The 20,283-nt window shown below is 47.2% G+C and overlaps 1 protein-coding gene across 1 annotated transcript; it reads left to right on the forward strand.

Moving 5' to 3' along the window:
• Positions 1-13,057: 13,057 nt before the first annotated feature.
• Positions 13,058-16,008, forward strand: LOC100272952 (uncharacterized). Its single transcript, NM_001147404.1, is given in 2 exon segments — positions 13,058-14,071; positions 15,100-16,008. Coding segments are annotated over 2 exon segments (1,707 nt in total). The 5' UTR covers positions 13,058-13,114; the 3' UTR covers positions 15,850-16,008.
• The last annotated feature ends 4,275 nt before the right edge of the window (positions 16,009-20,283 follow it).

Below are 20,283 nucleotides of genomic sequence, written 5' to 3' on the forward strand. Positions count from 1 at the left end.
GGTCCCGCGCGGCCAACCTTCTCTAAGAAGGCCCTGGTCCTTCCTTTTATAGTCGTAAGGAGAGGATCCAGGTGTACAACGGGGGGTAGCAGAGTGCTACGTGTCTAGCGGAGAGAGAGAGAGCTAGCGCCCTGGGTACATGCCAATGTGGCAGCCGGAGAGGTCTTGGCACCTTGCTGGCGTGATGTCGTGGCTGTCGGAGGAGCGACGGAGCCTGGCGGAGGGACAGCTGTTGGAGCGGTCGAGTCCTTGCTGACGTCGCTCTGCTGTCGTAAGAGAGCTAAGAGTCGCCGTCGTCACAGAGCTTGGGGGGCGCCATCATTGCCCATCCGGCGGAGCTGGCCAGATGGGACGCCGGTCTTGTCCTTCGTGTCCCAAGTCGGCTCGGGGTAGGTTGGTGATGGCGCTTCCTGTTGACGTGGCGGACCTGTGCCCTAGGCAGGGCGACGTGGGGGCTCCTCCGAAGTCGAGGTCGAGTCTGCCTTCCGTTGCCGAGGCCGAGCCCGAGCCCCCGGGTCGGGCGAGGCGGAGATCGTTTGGCCGAGACCAGGGCGAAGTCCGAGCCCTGGGGTCGGGCGAGGCGGAGTTTCGTCGTCTTCCGGGTCGTAGCCCGAGTCCGAGCCCTGGGGTCGGGCGGAGCGGAGTTCACCGTCTTCCGGGTCTTAGCCCGAGTCCGAGCCCTGGGGTCGGGCGGAGCGGAGTTTCGTCGTCTTCCGGGTCGTAGCCCGAGTCCGAGCCCTGGGGTCGGGCGGAGCGGAGTTCGCCGTCTTCCGGGTCTTAGCCCGAGTCCGAGCCCTGGGGTCGGGCGGAGCGGAGTTCGCCGTCTTTCGGGTCTTAGCCCGAGTCCGAGCCCTGGGGTCGGGCGGAGCGGAGTTCGCTGTCTTCCGGGTCTTAGCCCGAGTCCGAGCCCTGGGGTCGGGCGGAGCGGAGTTCGCCGTGGCGCCTTTGGCAAGGCCTGACTGCCGGTCAGACTCACTCTGTCGAGTGGCACCGCAGTCGGAGTGGCGCAGGCGGCGCTGTCCTTCTGTCAGCCCGGTCAGAGGAGCGGTGGAGTGACAGCGGTCACTTCGGCTCTGCCGGGGGGGCGCGTGTCAGGATAAAGGTGTCAGGCCACCTTTGCGTTAAATGCTCCTGCAACTTGGTTAGTCGGTGTGGCGATTTAGTCAGGGTTGCTTCTGGGCGAAGCCAAGGCCTCGGGCGAGCCGGTGATGTGTCCGCCGTAAAAAGGGGGGCCTCGGGCGAGACGGAAGTCTCTCGAGGTCGGCTGCCCTTGGCCGAGGCTAGGCTCGGGTGAAGCGTGATCGAGTCACTCGTGTGGACCGATCCCTGACTTAATCGTACCCATCAGGCCTTTGCAGCTTTATGCTGATGGGGGTTACCAGCTGAGAATTAGGCGTCTTGAGGGTACCCCTAATTATGGTCCCCGACACTCTTGGTCGACGGGCGGTGACGAAGTCGCGTCAGGGGCGAACTGCACCGTTGTCTTAGGTACGAGGGCGACGCCCAGCAAGTCCCTTGCGAGCGTGCTAGCGTCGTTCGTCTGTTTGGGGTTGGCATGTTGCGGGGAAGCGGTGCTCATCTTCGTCTTAGACGCAAGGTCGAAGCCCGACGTGTCCCCCGCTGGGGCGCCAGCGTCGTCGACTTGCTCGATAGTCGACGAGGTGCCGCCTCCTGCTTGGCCATGGTTGCCCCGCCTCCTCCTCCGTCGGTGGGGGAGGTGACGGGACAAACCCGGATGTTGTTCTTCCGCCATGTGGGGAAGACATCGTTGGTTCTGCCGCCGACGGGTGGGCTGATGGCCGCCATTGTCGCTGTCGTGCGGCGGAGGAAGGAGTATCATGTCGTAGCTGCCGTCGAGGGACATGAACTCAAGACTCCCGAAACAGAGCATCGTCCCGGGTTGCAAAGGTTGCTGGAGACTACCCATCTGGAGCTTGACGGGAAGCTGTTCGTCAACACGCAGTAGGCCCCTACCTGGCGCGCCAACTGTCGGCGTTTCGACCCTGGGGGGTCCCTGGACCGACGAGTAAATTGTCGCTGCGTGTCCCAGCCCAGATGGGTCGGTGCGAGACGGGACACAAAGGGGGAGAACAGTAAGGGGAAACCGCGGCCTTCGTGTTGTCCTGCGCCCAGGGCGGATGGATGCGCTTGCAGTAGGGGTTAAAAGCGTTCGCGTGGGAGAGAGAGAGAGAGAGACAGGGCCTTATGCATCGGCCTGTTCTCCCGCGCGGCCAACCTCCTCGTACGAGAGCCCTGGACCTTCCTTTTATAGGCGTAAGGAGAGGGTCCAGGTATACAATGGGGGTGTAGCAGTGTGCTAACGTGTCTAGCAGAGAGGAGCTAGAGCCCTAAGTACATGCCGTCGTGGCAGTCGGAGAGGTTTTGGCACCCTGTTCATGTGATGTCGTGGCCGTCGAAGGAGCGCTGGAGCCCTGCGGAAGTACAGCTCTCGGGGCTGTCGGATCCTTGCTGACGTCTCCTTGCTGACGCAAGGGGCTGGGAGCTACTGTCGTCATGGAGCGTGCGGGGTGTCATCATTACTTGTTTACTGGGGCGAGCCAGATGGGACGCCGGTCTTGTTCCCCGTAGCCTGAGCTAGCTAGGGGCAGAGTAATGATGGCCCCCCTGGCGACGTGGTCGGTCCGGACCCGAGTTTTGGCGAGGTGGCGATTCCTCCGAGGTCGAGGTTGAGTCCGAGCCCTGGGGTCAGGCGAGGCGAAGTCCATCGTCTTCCAGAGCCGAGGCTGAGTCCGAGCCCTGGGGTCGGGCGAGGCGGAGTTCGTCGTCTTCCGGAGCCGAGGCTGAGTCCGAGCCCTAGGGTCGGGCGAGGCGGAGTTCGTCGTCTTCTAAGTCGTGGTTGAGTCCGAGCCCTGGGGTCGGGCGAGGCGAAGTCCATCTTCCGAGGCCGAGACGGGGGCCGAACCCTGGGGTCGGGTGAGGCGGAGCTTCCTATGTCGCTCGAGGCTGGACTTAGCCACTGTCGACCTCACTCTGGCGAGTGGCACGACAGTCGAAGCGGGGCAGGCGGCGCTGTTTCCTTGTCAGGTCGGTCAGTGGAGCGGCGAAGTGACTGCGGTCACTTCGGCTTTGTCGACTGAAGAGCGTGCGTCAGGATAAGGTGTCAGGCGATCCTTGCATTAAATGCTCCTGCGATACGGTCAGTTGGCGTGGCGATCTGGCCAAGGTTGCTTCTCTGCGAAGACTGGGCCTCGGACGAGCCGAAGGTGTGTCCGTTGCTTGAGGGGGCCCTCGGGCGAGACGTGAATCCTCCGGGGTCGGCTGCCTTTGCCCGAGGCTGGGCTCGGGCGAGGCGAGATCGTGTCCCTTGAGTGAACTGAGCCTTGACCTTAATCGCGCCCATCAGGCCTTTGCAGCTTTGTGCTGATGGGGGTTACCAGCTGAGATTAGGAGTCTTGGGGGGTACCCCTAATTATGGTCCCCGATAGACATGTACTTGGGTTCAACTTTCTTTAACCCGTCATTGTTAGAGCATCTCTTCAATATTTCTTTGACCTTCACCTGTGGGCTTTTCTTCCTTGCATGGTTAGTTAAACAACAAGAAGTATGGTATTTGGCACAATGTTTGCAAAAAGTATTATTTGAGGAGCTAGACTTAGATTCAATCAATAATTATGAGGCATTGATGTTCTTGCAATTTTCAAGTTGCACTTGAAGTTCTTGATTTTGGACATTCAAGCTTAACATGCTTGATTCAAGTGCATCCTTTTCATTTGCAAGATTAGCTATAGAGGTTTTCATATTGGTTACTTCTTTTTCTTTATCCTCTATAGTTATCTTGACTAAAGATACTTCCTTAGTCAAGGCATCTAGCATTTCATCTTTATTGAGTAGTAATTCTTGAAGCTCTAGGTTTCTCTCCTTTTCAAGGATGAGCAAGTCTTCTTGAGCATCAAGAGTTGCTTTTCTTTTATCTAGCTTCTCCATTAATTTGGTGATAACATTATATCCATTCAAGCCAAATTCTTTAATCATTTTGTTTTTCATGGCAATTTGTTCATCGTCATCATCATTTGAGAAATCATCACTAAATAAAGTTACCTTATCTCCTTTTGCCATGAGGCAAGTTGGAGTGTAGGAGTCGTCTTGTAGGTTGGTGAAGAGTTGTGAGCTTGAAGTAGATTGGATGGCAACGTTTGCCACCACTTCCTCTTCTTCTGAGCTAGAACTATCTTCATTGGAGTTCCATTCTTCACCAATATGAGCTTGACCATATTTCTTCTTCTTGAAATATCCCTTGTTCTTGCCTCCCTTTTTGAACTTGTCCTTCTTGTATTCCTTCTTGGCTTCTTATTCCTTTTTGTTAGGACAATCCGCTATGAAATGACCGGTTTGGCCCCATTCATAGCATGCCCTCTTCTTTCCTTTCCTTTGAAACTTGTCATTTTTCCTTACAAATTTCTTGAATGTTTTGATGAACATAGTTGTGTCTTCATCACTTGAGCTATCTTCATCACTTGATGTCTCGATCACTTTCTTTGCCTTGTGGTCTTTGTTCTTCTTGGGGGTGTCTTGTTCATTTGAGATCAAGGCATGAGCGTCTCTTGTCTTGATTGGGGCTTCTTCGGATTCATGTTGTTGAATCTTTGCAAATAATTGATGAGGCGTCATTTCCTCATAGTCATCACGATCCCTTATCATCCTTGCTAGACTCTTGTCCTTTTCTTTGTATGCTCTCATGAATAGTCTCTTGACCTTGGAGTCACTCCAATCTTCACTTCCAAGCACTCTTATTTTGTTTACTAACACCATTAGCCGATCAAAGAGTGATTGAAGTGACACACCCTTAGTCCAATCATATCTAGCAAGCTCACTCTCCAAAGCTTCAATTCTATGTCTCTTAGCTTTGGGATCTCCTTCATGTGACATTTTAAGAATATTCCAAATGTCACGGGTGTCTTCTCTTCCTTGAACTTTCCGGTATTCTTCCGGACAAAGACTTCCTTTTATTATGCTCACCGCTTGAGCATTGCAGTGCACCTCTTGCATCATTTCCGGAGCCATCTCTTCTCCTTGGGCGGGCTTATACATACCTACATTGGCAATCTCCCAAATACTAGGATGTACACCGATTAAATGCGACTTCATCTTATCGGCCCACTCATCATAGTTCAACTCACTAAGAGTTGGTAACTTTCCAAGTGAGGCGGAAGAGAAGTTGGGGATAAAATTTCTAGAGTAATCAAATTGAACTTTACTGAATTTGTTACCTTTACTTTTGGTGGATGATCCTTCGGTGGTGATACTTACCTTGCTCAACACCTTTGACACCAAAAGTTCTACCAAGTCATCATTGTATTCAAAATTTCCCTTACCTTTATCTTCTTCGGCCTTTCTTCTTGATTCTTCTTCTTCAGCCTTTTTCTTAGCATCTTCCTCTTTCATTTTGAGGAACATCTTCTCGGCAATCTTCATGGCGAGGTCGAGGACCTTGGGTCCACTTCCTCACCGGAGGATGTGACGGGGATTTCCTCGAGGATAGGATCCACATGGTCCCGTTGAGTAGACATGATCGTTTCCTCACGCGGTTAAGCGCAAAACGAGGTACGAAGCTCTGATCCCAATTGAAAGTAGCCTAGAGGGGGGGTGAATAGGCTACACCTGAAATTTTTCACTAAAAACTTCGAGATAGGTCAAATTAAAGTTGCACTGGTGCAAACCGGTTCAGTTGATTTTGTTTACAACTGAACAAGTTTGAACCTGCTCAACTTAGATTAAATAATCAGTTAAACAAATATGATGAAGTAGTGAAAGATTTTGCTAATGACTTGCCCTACAGAAAATCCACTCAAATAGATGAATATGAACCAACCAACAATTTAAGGCACTTAACAAGAACGCACAAGAACACGCGATTTAACCCGAGGTTCGGCAACCACCACAAAGGTGTCCTACTCCTCGTTGAGGAGCCCACAAAGGGCCAGGTCTTTTCCAACCCTAATCCTCCACAAGCCGACCACCAAGGTCAAGGCAATCTTTTCTCAAATTTGCTCAAAGAGCGGGTAATACAAACTTCTTGGGGTCGTCCACAAATTTGGAGACTCCCAAGCAACCTCTAACCATCAAGGAACACAAGGCTCCAAGAGTAACAAATCTGCACAAGGTTAAGTTTGCAATGAGCTCAAGAACAAAGAGAATGGGAGAATCAAGATGAAATTGATAGCGCGTTAGATCGACTTCACCTCACACCAAGGATCCTTCAAGCGATTGAAGGAAATGCGATTTTGGGTGTGAGATGTGTATTGAATGCCCTTGTTTGGAGTTTGGTAAGCTAAGGAATCATGGAGAGAGCAGAAGTAATGAAGAGAGAGAGTGTGGTTGGTATTTAAAGGATCCCCCAAAAGCTGGCAGTCGTTGGGAGAAAAGAGCCAAAAACCGGTTGAACTGGTTTGTAAACCGGTTGAACCGGTTTCCACCAGGAAGAACTCGGTTCACTGAACTACTCAGCCGGAGACTCGACCGGACTCAAAATCGGTTGAGCCAGGAAAAAATCCAGTTGAACCGGTTTTCAAAAAAAGTCTGCACACGACTTTTCTGACAGCTCTGACTGTCAGACTGGTCAGAGCAGTGGTGGCAGAGAAACAGTCCAGAAACCGGTTGAACCGGTTTCAGGTCCGGTTGAACCGGTTTCAGAGGCTGAAGAGCAAGTTTTGAACATTTTGAAGTGAACAAAGGTAGAACTCTTGTGGGAAGTGTAAGTGGTTACTCAAGGGGCATTCATGATCTAGAAAAGTGTTCTCTTAGATGATTTTGAAGGAATTTGAACTTAGCTCACTTCATAACTTACTTAACCATTACGGATCCCTCTTAATTGAACGGCGATTCCTATAACTCAAGAATTATAAAATGAACACTGCCGTTGTTTCCAAGCACTTGGAGCTTGTCGTATGATGTAGAATTTAAATCCGCTGTGCTTTACATTTTTATACTCATAAGATCTGTGCTTCTCCTGTCTGTACAATAACTGTGTACATGCTAGAAGCAAACTTGTTAGAATCTCTGTTTGTTTTGTCATTTAATGACCAAAACCCTCAATTAGGGTTGATTGCACTTACAACATGAATAGTACATATTTGTCCTTCAACATGAAGGGTTAGTCTCAACATCCAGCGAGACACGCAACAACAAGTTGCTTCGTGGTTACAATTCTGCCAACGTATTGTTATTATTATCAAATGCACAGTCAATCATTAAGATTTAGACTTATATGCACAACACTATTTTATCCATAAGGGTCCTTCAGGGGCTCATGCAAACCATTCTTCGTTTGGAGCCATTAATTGACATCAGGTCAATAAGTAAAATGACCATCAGGGTTTAGCGCTCACAAGGACATTCACTGGTTGCATTGTGCTTTGAGTCACATTGGAAAATGTGTGTGTTTATATTGGTAGTAAGGTGCACGGCATCAGGCCAATGCTGCCAAGCAAAGATTTTATATGTAGAGATGTATAGTCCAACTCGTTTTTATCACTACCCATGGTTTACCCAATTACTCATACCGCTCTGAAATTGGGTATCGATTTATGCAACATTTTTAGGTATTATAATTTTGAGAGAGAACTATTAAAAATAGTCAATTATTTGTGATGTAAGTTGCCAGCGCGTCAAACTTTTCTCCTCATATTACATACCAACTTGTTCTATAAAGCATAATGTCGATCTCTTAATTGTTCAGCAAAAAGAGAAGCTTTGGAATAGAACATACAACACCAAGAATTTATTTTATCTGGGAAAATCATCTGATTCCTAAGCTTTTGACAAAGCAAATGGAGATAACTGCTTGGCAAGAGCGAAAGAAATACCAATATTCGCATGAGACTAGTCTTCAACAACAGATAATACTGCTCTCATACGAAGGAGTCATCATGACTAGGGAGAATGCAACAGGTCTTCATAAGATCTTTATATTTTTATCACAAATTATCACCACTTACAATCTCGTGGTCAAGACTTATGGCTCTTCTGGTGCCAAGGACCAAGGACATATTAATGCCTAATTTAGCTTCAAGTTCTGTGGGATTTCATGGCTATTTTTCTACTCTTCTTACTTCTGGTAGATCAGATATAGGTTATGGTAAGCATACCATGGTGAGAAATCTAATGTAGTTCTGCTACATAAACCCCATTTATATGTCCCTCCAGGTTTGACCTTTACCGTTTTGGTTACAGTATATACCATATTCGTCAAAGGACTATCCCGAGTTGATTTAGCAACTAGGGGTATTTACAATTTTGAGAGACGTATGTAACACAAGCATAAAGGTCCTAGATAGGATGAGCAAAGTGGTTCTACAGGAACACACAATGGTTTTCACACCAACATAGGGCAAATTTTCTCAGAATAACCTCTCGGTATACTCGCAACTTCGTGTTGCTAGTGTCTACATGTCCTTTTATCTCATAGTTTGCTTCATGTCATTCAGCAACAAAGAGAGCAATGTGCTAAAATCTGGTTGAGCAATGTATGACTGAGATTTCTGGTCATAAATTATTTGGTAAGGTCTTTTTTCTTACTAATAAAATCCCAATTTGTGATGTCTTCTATGCCAAAAAGGCTTTCATGCATTATATTATATATATTTGGGTTACTTCGGGTAAAACTTTATGCATGAGGAAAGAGGAGAGAATTATCTTATCTGTGTTTCATTTATATTTCAATTTATTTTTCCCAAATTTCCAAGCACTATACAACTTGATATAGTTGTTAAGGCCACTTGGTGATATATATATATAAATATATGATGCCACACAACACAATCAAATAAAATATAGAGCCAAATAAAATTGTTTACGGAGGTTGCGCTATGATGTGACTTTAGGGCCTTGAACAACTCACCACAATCTACGCGAGTACAAGCTCTAGCGTATTTGGTGTCAACGCGTGTGCGGCCATCAGAGCTACAGTAGCATAGCAAGCCTTCGTAATAAGCGCAACATGCGCAGTTGTGGCTCAATAGTCGGGTTACATGATAAGTTCACGCAACAGGCGCAATTGTGGCTCGATGATCACGACAGACGAACAATGCCTACAGAGCATACGAAAACTGTGTGACTCGATGATGGCGGTCCGACTAAATGAGAGTGGTCCGATTAAGCGAGAGTACGACATAACAATCAAATGACGCAGCCAAGTTTGTACGATACAAATATTGTGTCGTGTTGCCAGGGCGCATCCAATGCTCAGCTAATGTCATAACTCACCCGATTAATAACGTAGTCTGATCGACGTGTCCAAGTACCCACTATACAATTTAATTGCTCGCCGTGAGTATGAAAACTCAACGCAACACAAATATTTAGAGCGATTGAAGTATGCATATTATAGCTTCATATACATTTTGAAATTTTTTCTGCTAATTATTTGCTAGGGGAAATAATGTAGAAAATAATATGGGAATTAATGCATGAGCAAAAATAGTAACTTTTGTACCAAGCGCAAACTATAGTATAAAGGTGCCTTAGAGATTGGAAAAGATGCAGTTTTGGTAATATATTGCATGCACAAGTGCACCACCATACACCAATACGTGTAGAGATTGGGCTTGTGGGCCCCGCCATTGCAGTCTGTCACTACTACCAGAGGGCTCACCCACCTGTTGATTCGCCAGCGGAGGACTCATCAACTGCCTAGCCGTCTTGACTAAGTTCTTTTCCTCACGTCTTTATCTTCTGAACACAAAAAAACAGGAGCGAACTGGTCCACAGCTCCGTCATATCCCCGTCACGTTAGGGCTTGTTCGGTTCTACCCCAATCCATATGGATTGAGAAAGATTGAGGGAGTTTTAATCCCTGGTAAGTCAAAATCCCTCTCAATCCGTATCGATCCCCTCCAATCCGTATGGATTGAAAATAACCGAACAAGCCCTTAGCGGGATTTATGGAGGAGCGGATCGTAGAGAGGGTGTCGCGTTCTGCAGGCACCGCGTCTCAACTCTCAACGAGCACCCACGGTGTGGCTCCCGCGGCGCAGCCGATGTGACGTGGCCCCGACGCGGCACGGCTCTGGCGCTTCTGGCTCCAACGAGCGATGTGACACGGCCCTAACACAGGCGACATGCGGCTACTGGCGTGCGCGTGGGTACGCTGGACGCCACCTCCAACGGTGGTGACGCGATGCAGACTGCGGGCACGGCCGCTGGTGCACGGCGCGACCCGGCGCAGGCACATGTCCGATGTTGGCTAGCTACCACGTGCGTAGAAGCACATTGGCGATGGCATTTCATCCCGCATGGATCACAGTCTGTGCATAACAACATATCAAGAACAGTAAACATATCATTCGATTACGTAGAGGAAAAAACGAAGTTTATCGCATAGGACAGTTCAGCTAGGCCGGAGGACCTGCCGGTTTGACGGAGAGTTGTTGCAGATCTAATCCCGCGGCAATGTCGAGGTAGAGCATGTTGATAATGTGTTAAGAACTACGTTACCACGAATGTTGGGTACTTGTTCTCAAATGCTATGAATTAAGAACAAGACAACATAAAAGTGTTAAATGTCGAACTCCTTCGTCCTTAGAAGCAGTATATCCCTTCGGGTATAATGAATCTCGGACGAAGGTTACGAAAGGAAAGACCCTCGTTAGGTTGATAAATGGTTAAACAGAACAACAATATGTAATGTGCGAGTAATAATACCAGCAATATCATCGATATATTTCCACTATTAAGTTCATAAAAATGAATTACAAGTGTACCTTCAGATTGATGTAAAGCAAAGGTACGAATGTGATGTGAAAAAGGCGTATGCCAAGTCAGCGTGAACAGTACGGGAGTACTGTTCACCTATTTATAGGCACGGGACGCAGCCCGTGTAAAATTACATTGATGCCCTTTACATTTATCAATAACTACAGTAATTCTTCGAGGTCCAATTTGGCTTTTCATCTTTAAGTCGGTTCCTCTTTTCTGTTGTTGTGCCGAAGCCTTTCTGCACATAGCTTCGTGATTGTCTTATCCTTCGTCATGATCGTTTCTCATTCCAGTCACGCTTCATCTTAACCATGCTCTTGTATATTCGCGACCTGACTCCGAAGGTGCCTGTTCACATATTACACTTGGAAAATATTATCAAACTATGCTTTTGAGGACCTTCGGGAGCCGAAGGCCCCCAACAACGGATCATCAGATTCGCTCCCTTCCCTCCCGTCAGCAGTAGAGGCGTAAGAGGCTATAGAGAACTCGTCTCCCTTCTCATAAACATGACAGAGGAAACACACGAGACATATGATATAGGGTTGGGCCTCTTGCCTCTTTCTGATCTTTGTCATATGAAGGGGTGTACATGTTTCTTATATAGAGATGTGAGACCTCTCATGGGCAAAATCGGTATTTGGCCACATAACCCTAACTAGGGTTACTTAACATGTTTCACTTATAATCTGTCCATATCATAATCTAGCTTAAATAATTTATATAGAAAATAAACAGACATATTATTATATTAGACTGTATAATTTGGTGGCCACATTATCATAATCCCATAAATTGCTCAACATATGTTTATTTCAGCTTATTTACCAAAAAAGACCCATTATCTATAGCAGCTTCAAGAGAAAATTACCCAGCGTTAACATTCTTTATAAAAAAAATTGTTTCATTTATTTTTCCTTGCTTCCACCGCGCACCAGTGCACCACATTACTAATCAAGGTTCTAATAAACTAGGTTGCTAAACAGCTACGCAAAAATTACTTAATCTATATTATATAATCCATATTATTTATCTCATATATCTAATAAACTGTGTTGCTAAACAACTACATCATATATTATTATAGAGGATATAGTTGTCCCAATATATAATATCACACGTTGTTTCATAATCCTTACAAGACAAGTACTAGATGTGTACAAGAGAATGAATTATGGGTCACTTAAACGTCTATAATCTCGCACTTAAGTGGTATCTAACTCAAGATGCTGATGTATTCTCCTTTCTTTTTAACCGTATGCCGCATCAGCTTTCCATATTTCATGACATGTATTAAATGTATATATGACACCATGCACTGAGAAAAAGTCTAGCTTTAGCCTATAGCCTGCGAAAATTGATGAAATTTGAATGGAAGAACTAGATTACCTTTCCCCGATGGTATCATTCTAGAAGTCGAGACTTCAAACTGATGACGTGGGGGGACAAAATCGGTTTCAATTGTCTTCACCCGACGAAGCCGACGATTATGGAGTTTCAACTTTCCCTCTCGTCGAGAACTTGACGGTCCAAACTTGTTCCAGTGCCGATCCCTACTTCGACGTTAGCCTGAATCCTGATACTGAAACGGTCACACCGATATAACCAATCGATCACCACAAAACGAGTTTCGACTATCGACTCCAAAGGCTACCCTGTCAAGGAGACCGCACTATTCCAAGTCCACCTCAAGGAAAAACTCACGCACCCGGGCGCATTTGTTGCTAGTCTAAGCGCAATTACGAAACGCCAACGTGCTCGACTGGGAACTAATCGGTCAATGATCGCGACCGGAGTGGGAAGAGCCCAAGAGGAATTCCACGCCCCCCTGCCTACAGAAAGAGGAAACGCAAAATATCACGGTCCCCTGTCCCCACAGCGCGCACAAGTCAAGGGTCAAGCGCAGCTGGGCAAGGATCCCGACGACGAAGGATGGACGCAGGCGGGCAAACCGCCGCCCACGCTTGACGATTCCGCCGCTCAGGACAGCAGCCGAACACAGGTGAGGTGAGGTGACTAGCGCGGCAGCCTGGCGCATATTTCAATCTCAGCATCAGAACCCACATCGATTTGCAACTTCAGTCACCACCACGGCACCACCAACCCCACCCCGGTCAGTGTGCGCGTGCTGCTGCCCCCCACCCACATCGAAACCCAAGCCAAGATGCGGCCGCCGGCGCTCAGGCTGAGCGCGCTGCTGCTGTTCCTCTGCCTGTACGCCGCCCCAGCGCGGTCCCAGAACGCGACCACGGTCACGGCCGCGCCCGCGTCCGTTGAGGGGTTCAACTGCTCCGTCAACCGCACGTACCCATGCCAGGCGTACGCGCTCTACCGCGCCGGCTTCGCGGGCGTGCCGCTCAACCTCGCAGCCATCGGCGACCTCTTCGCCGCCAGCCGCTTCATGGTCGCGCACGCCAACAACCTCTCCACCGCTGCAGCCCCGGCCACCGGGCAGCCGCTGCTCGTGCCGCTCCAGTGCGGCTGCCCCTCCGGGTCCCCCAACTCGTACGCGCCGATGCAGTACCAGATCGCGTCGGGCGACACCTACTGGATCATCTCCACCACCAAGCTGCAGAACCTCACGCAGTACCAGGCCGTGGAGCGCGTCAACCCCACGCTGGTGCCCACCAACCTCGACGTCGGCACCATGGTCACATTCCCCATCTTCTGCCAGTGCCCGGCCGCCGCCGACAACGCCACCGCGCTCGTCACCTACGTCATGCAGCCCGGAGACACCTACTCGACCATCGCCGCCGCCTTCTCCGTCGACGCCCAGTCGCTCGTCTCCCTCAACGGGCCCGAGCCGAGGACGCAGCAGTTCGCCGAGATACTCGTGCCGCTCCGCCGCCAGGTGCCGGGTTGGCTGCCCCCAATCGTGCTCCGAAACAACGCCTCCGCGACGCCAGCGGCCCCGCCGCCCTCGGCTTCTCCCAACGCGACCGTCGTGAGAAACGACCGGAACGGGGTCGTCACCGGGCTTGCCGTCGGGCTGGGCGTCGTCGGCGCGCTCTGGCTGCTGCAGATGCTGCTGCTGGCCTGCTTGTGCAGACGGCTCAGGGCGAATGGACGACGAGGTGACGCAGTGCTAAGCGGCGACGGCGTCGAGGGCGGCGTGTTCGCTAAGGGTTCGTCCGCCGCTGCTGCCGGCGGCGGGGAGAGGTTCCTGGTCAGCGACATGTCTGAGTGGCTGGACAAGTACAGGGTGTTCACGGTGGAGGAGCTGGAGCGCGGCACCGGGGGGTTCGACGACGCACACCTCGTCAACGGCAGCGTGTACAAGGCCAACATCGACGGCCTGGTGTTCGCCGTGAAGAAGATGAAGTGGGACGCCTGCGAAGAGCTCAAGATCCTGCAAAAGGTACGCCCACCCCTGTTTCTTCCCCAAGTGAATTGCTCGCCTCAGTGCTGTCACAACTCATAATAGAAAATTACTTTGAATTTTTTTTGTCCCAAAAAACCGCCAATCGCTAAGGCTTGCTGGTCTACTGATTATTAGTATGATGACCATTACAACTGACAATTGTGTGTTTCTTACTGGAATAGTATGGTTTTAACTTTTAATAAATTTTTAAGAACGTTTGTGCTGATATCCATTTTTTTGTAACAGAAAACGAAGTAACGCACTTAAAATGTTTATAAACAAACGAATGCTCACACTTGTATAATTGTTGTCTTCCAAATTATGAATTGTAGTGGTTAATTAAGTAACAACAGCCAACAGAACGAGTCTAGGTAGCGATAGTGATGTAGCAGTATTTTGAAGTCATGTTAGTGGCTGAGTTTGCTTTTGTAAGGCATGGGTCATTGGTTTGGACTTTGGAATCTTGCTACTGACATTGACATCAACTAGCGAGTCCATCTCTCTATTGGTTGATTCATCTTTCTTTTGGTTGATTGGAAACATAAGCCAAATTACTGCGGGTAGTGGGTTTAGCCGTTCAGGAAATTCATGTTTAGATTTGTAGGAGTAGCTTAGAGTGTCATCAGATGCCTTGCGATGAGACCGTTCTGCAGGGCAGCACTTGGCAGCGGTGGTACTAAAGTATCGCACGAGCCAAAGTAAAGTACAAGAACGTCCAACAACCATATAGATCAGCCAACAACTTATAATGCATCACCTCATCTCATTTTAGATGGTTTGATTACTTAAACCAACCACCCTCTACACGAGTCTTCTCACGCTGATGTACGACGTTGAACTATTCGCCAATTTTCAACGATGTCTGCTGTCCTGATCCTGACAGAGCGGACACGTATGTGCAGTGACTAGGTCGGGGTTTTTTTTTTCAATCAGCGTCATCACCAACTGGTCCACCCAGGACGGTTTGTGGAGGCAAACAAGGACGAATGGCAGCTGTGAAAACATTTCATATATTTCGTGTGCAGGTTAACCACAGCAACCTGGTGAAGCTGGAAGGGTTCTGCATCGACTCGGCGACGGGCGACTGCTACCTGGTGTACGAATACGTGGAGAACGGATCGCTTGACCTGTGGCTGCTGGACCGCGACCACGCGCGGCGCCTGAACTGGCGCGCGCGCCTCCACATCGCGCTGGACCTCGCCCACGGCCTGCAGTACATCCACGAGCACACCTGGCCGCGCGTGGTGCACAAGGACATGAAGAGCAGCAACGTCCTCCTGGACGCCCGCATGCGCGCCAAGATCGCCAACTTCGGCCTCGCCAAGACGGGCCACAACGCCATCACCACGCACATCGTCGGCACCCAGGGGTACATCGCCCCCGAGTACCTCGCCGACGGCCTCGTCACCACCAAGATCGACGTGTTCGCCTACGGGGTCGTCCTGCTGGAGCTGGTGTCCGGGCGCGAGGCCGCGGACGAGAGCGGGGAGCCGCTGTGGGCGGACGCCGAGGACAGGGTGTTCCGGGGCCGCGACGAGAGGCTGGAGGCCCGCGTCGCGGCGTGGATGGACCCGGCGCTCGCGGAGCAGACGTGCCCGCTGGGAAGCGTGGCGACCGTGGTGAGCGTGGCGAGGGCGTGCCTGCACAAGGACCCGTCCAAGCGACCCAGCATGGTGGACGTAGCCTACACGCTGTCCAAGGCGGACGAGCACTTCGCCGACTACTCCGGTGAGAGCGTGTCGGTTGACGGCAGCGGCGAGATCGCTGCTCGGTGAACCACCATCCTTCGTTTCGTCGTGTACTCGGTCCTACTCAGTAGTAATATGGTTTTTAGCCATCAGTTCGCGTTGTAAAGGTCTAGCGAGCGGAGGATGAGTCAGCAGCAGTGAGTATATATAGTGGTATTGAATAATAACACCGGCATTCCGCGAGGCTGTGACCTGTGAGTGTGAGGTGCATGAAATGAAATACCTACAACGAGGTGCCTGAAAGAAAAGGAGGTTGGAGTTTGAATGGAAAGTATGAATAGGGAGGATTTGGGAAGGGGAACGGTTGGATAGCCTCATAGACTGGCGCGTGACTTGACACGGCCTGCCTGTGAGGCTGTGACGGCGGGCGTACGTCGTCCTGGTATCTGTTCCTAGGTCAGCCCCAGCACGGACGGTCACGCACAAAATCCATCGGATGTAATCTGACCCCAAACGCTCCTGATCTTTCTTGCTCACCAGCCTGATCGCTGACGGGTGCCATCCAGATGACCACTCAAGCCTTTCATTGAGCTTTGAGCCGTCATCCCTTTCTTATGTACTTCGACTAGTCAGCTAGTGTAGCATGGGGATGAAAATAATTTTCTGTTACCAAAAATTTGTTCTTAACCTAGGGTTAAACAGAAACATTGCCGAAAATACGGAAATAAAAACGGTAAAAATCTGGAAATAGAAATGAGAACGGTTTGAATCTCTTTCAACCGTTTAAAAAAATTAACTTAGTAAATTCGGTATTTTCAAAAAAGTATTAAAAATCTGAAACATGAAAGTAATTTTATTATTTTCTTAAAACCAGGACTATCTAATGGTACTTAGTTTAGAGTTGTTTAAAGCTTTTATAGTTCTTATTTATATTTTCTTACCCATTTGCTACCTTTGATACAGATATTCATGATTCGCCTGAGAACTTGAGAAGGACCACGAGGACATCATTTATATCGAGTATATCTAGTTTATAGTCATCACATCGCCACATCATTTTTTTCTTTTACATACTTTTAACTAGCATAAAACACGATATTTTATTAGAATACAAATAGGCCTGCAAATGGGGTGGGTGTAGATGAGTATTTTAGGTGGGTTTAAGAAATGGTTTTGTTTTGGTGGGTTGTGATGGGTTTTAATTATTAATGGGTTGGGTTGGGTGAGTTTATTTTATATTGCGGGTCGATATGGTTGATACCCATGGGTATATATGGATTTGTATAGCTATGGGTTTCCATGGGTATTCACCAACCAGACTACCACCCTAATCAGTACCATTTTATTTCAGGTTTAGAGAAGTTTTTGATTTCTTTAGTCACACACAACACACTATATTATACGATTTTATCAATACCATTTTATTTGAAAATGTGACCAACTATAAAGTTGCATAACTTTTTGAGATCTACAAATTCTATTTTAATAGTTTCTACATCCGATGCCGTTTACAAAATTTGAATTTTAAATTTGAAAACTTCACACGAATTTTTCAATGATAAGATGATTTCAAATAAAAAAGTTGACAATTACAAAGTTTCATTACATTTCAAGACCTACAACTTTTATTTTGGTGGTTTTTCCATCCGAGGTAGTTTGAAAAATTCAAATTTCAAAATTCAAACATAGTTTTGCATGACAAGATGATTTCAAACCAAAATATTGTCAACTACAAAGTTTCATAACTCTTCAATACCTACAACTTTCATGTTGGTGGTTTTTTCTTTTGAGGTTGTTTTCAAAATTCAAATTTTAAATTTTTTAAATTCAGACAAAGTTCTTGTTGACAACATGACTTCAAATGAAAAAGTTGTCAACTACAAACTTCTATAACTTTTCAAGATCTACAAAATTTATTTTTGTTGTTTCATCATTTGTTCATCTCACATGATAGTTCTAACAATATGCACAAATTCTATACATATCTCTCGTAGTTCACGTTTAGCAAAGGCTTTTTTATGTATCTCCTTGTTAATTGAATTGTTAACTTTGTTTATTTTTCTTTTAAACATAGATGGATTAAGGATCTTTAACATATGTTTTTTGTTATTTTCTCGAGATCTAAATGTTCATTGACCAAATTTGTCACTGTGTATGCAACTATATTTTTGTATGTCACTGAAACTACCTATAAAATTATCATTGTGTATCAGTGTATACAGTTGGCTTGATGTGAGACAATAAGCTAAACCCACGGGATTTCCATGGGTTTCCACCCAATTACGGGTTGGTTTGGGGTCAATAATGTTATTGGATGGGTTGGGTTTAACTTCCTTCTAGTATTTTTGGTTGGGTGTGAGATGGATATCAAAGTAATTAGATTTGGGTATGGGTGGGAGTGGATTGGATTTTTTGCCATTAGCAGGCCTAAATACAAATACATTTAATTACATATTATACTTTTATTTTTTTAAAATAAATAAATTTAATCTAGAATTTTCAAGATTTCGGAAATGTCTTGTTTTTCGCTCGGTTTGATTTTTTTCTGTTTCAAAATTGTGAACCCGGTTTGGGAGATCGGTGTGGCACCAATGCCAGTGCGCCACAACCGCCGCGCCCACGGGCCACGGCACGCTGCCCCCACCTGCGCTAGCCTCTGTCCTCCGGTCTTCTATATACTAGAAAAGGAAGCGCCCTATCGGGCTCTGGACACTTCATACATCAGGGGAGTAAATTAAACTATCATATATGTTTTCTCTACTGCGGTTCTACCAAACCATCATTACTTATGATATCTAAGATGGTGGTGATAGCACATCATATATGTTTCATCTATTGTATTTCTACTAAACAATCATGAAATATTTGGTGTATTTTTAGTCAGTTGTCTAGTCTGAGTGCATCGGTTAATGAGGTATGCTGTCACACATTATGTTAGAGAATGTCAAAGGGTTAGCTAAAAACTCTCACATTTATCGAAGTTTCTCATCCATGACAAGTGCCACATCTTTCTCTGCCCTATATTATTTGATTTGAAAAATACTTCCCGAATGCATCCTAAGTTCTTAACATAAAGTAGGAAACATGGTCACTTTCTTGGATGTTTTTCCAAGGTAAAGCATTCAAATCCTGCAAGCTTGGTGTTGGGGGTAATGCTTCGTAGCCGAAGATCCTAAAAAGAACACCTTCGGAAGGTCTTCTCAGAAGCAAGCGTCGAAGCTATTATCTATAAAGCTTCGGCACAAAGACAAATCTCAAGATGAAGGGTCGAACCGACTTAAAGATGAATTGACTTAAAGACCCATGATGTTTTGTGTCATTATTGTAGTTGATTGTAAAGGACATAAATGTAATTTTGCGAAGGTTGCATCCTGTGCCTATAAATAGGTGAACAGTATTTCGGCACTGTTCACGCGATCTTGTAATCACGGATACGTCATGCTTGTACTTTTGCTTTCATTCAAGCCGAAGGTACACTTGTAATTTAATGTCATTTCTATTTTTCCGTGTTAATAAAATAGAAATGATTTAATAATGATATATAAATGTTCATGCTATCTTTTGTATTTCATATGTTTCCCATTATCACTATCATATATCATAATGATGAAGGTATGTCCTTCATGACCTTCATCCGAAGATCGTTATATCCCAAGGGAAATAATGTTTCGAAGGACGAAGGGCATTAATCATTTAACCTTCTTTTGTGTTGCCTTGTTCTTAATTCATAGTATTTGAGAACAAGTCCCCAACATTGGCACCCACCTCCGGTGAACTCACTTCAATTTTCTGAGCTGATGGCTTCATTCAAAGCTGGAGTTGCTTCGGCTCTGAAGCTTGTACTCCTGATAACAGGCGGTTCATGCTTAGAGCCGGCTAACAAGAAGCAGAAGGAGGAGGCACAGAGAAGGGTACAACATGTAGGGGTGCAAGGACCCTGTAGGAAACGGGTGACGCCTAAGAGGGGGGGGTGAATTAGGACTTCTAAAACTTTTGCTAAACTAGGCCACAATTAAATCCCTAGAGCAAAACCTATGCAAAAAATCAAAACTAGAATGAGCAAACTAGATTTTGTCTAAGTGTTGCTATCTCTACCGCAAAGGCTAAGTTTCAATCTACACTAAATAAGTATAACTACAAGATTGAAACTTAAATGCTTAATATAAATGCAGAATGTAAAGAGCTAAGTAGAGAAGCAAACTCTCGTGGATGACGCCGGTATTTTTACCGAGGTATCCGGAACCACGCAAGGTCCCGACTAATCCTCGTTGGTGCCCCTACGCAAAGGGAAGCCCACGCGAGGGCCAAGCACCACGGTCGAGTAACTCCGTAGAGAGTCGCGGGCCTTCTCCACACGCAAGTGGTGCTCCGCTTCCGGCTCCTCTCGGACGCTCCCCGCCGTCTCCACTATCGAGCTTCCGGCCGAAACGCCGCGGGCCTCGTTCCCTCCGGTACACGGTGGCGGCCGTGACACAAACACGGTTGTCACGGTCTCGCAAGACTCTCGCCCCACTCGGTACA

This window comes from Zea mays, chromosome 5 (assembly GCF_902167145.1).
Source record: "Zea mays cultivar B73 chromosome 5, Zm-B73-REFERENCE-NAM-5.0, whole genome shotgun sequence".
NCBI lineage: Eukaryota > Viridiplantae > Streptophyta > Magnoliopsida > Poales > Poaceae > Zea > Zea mays.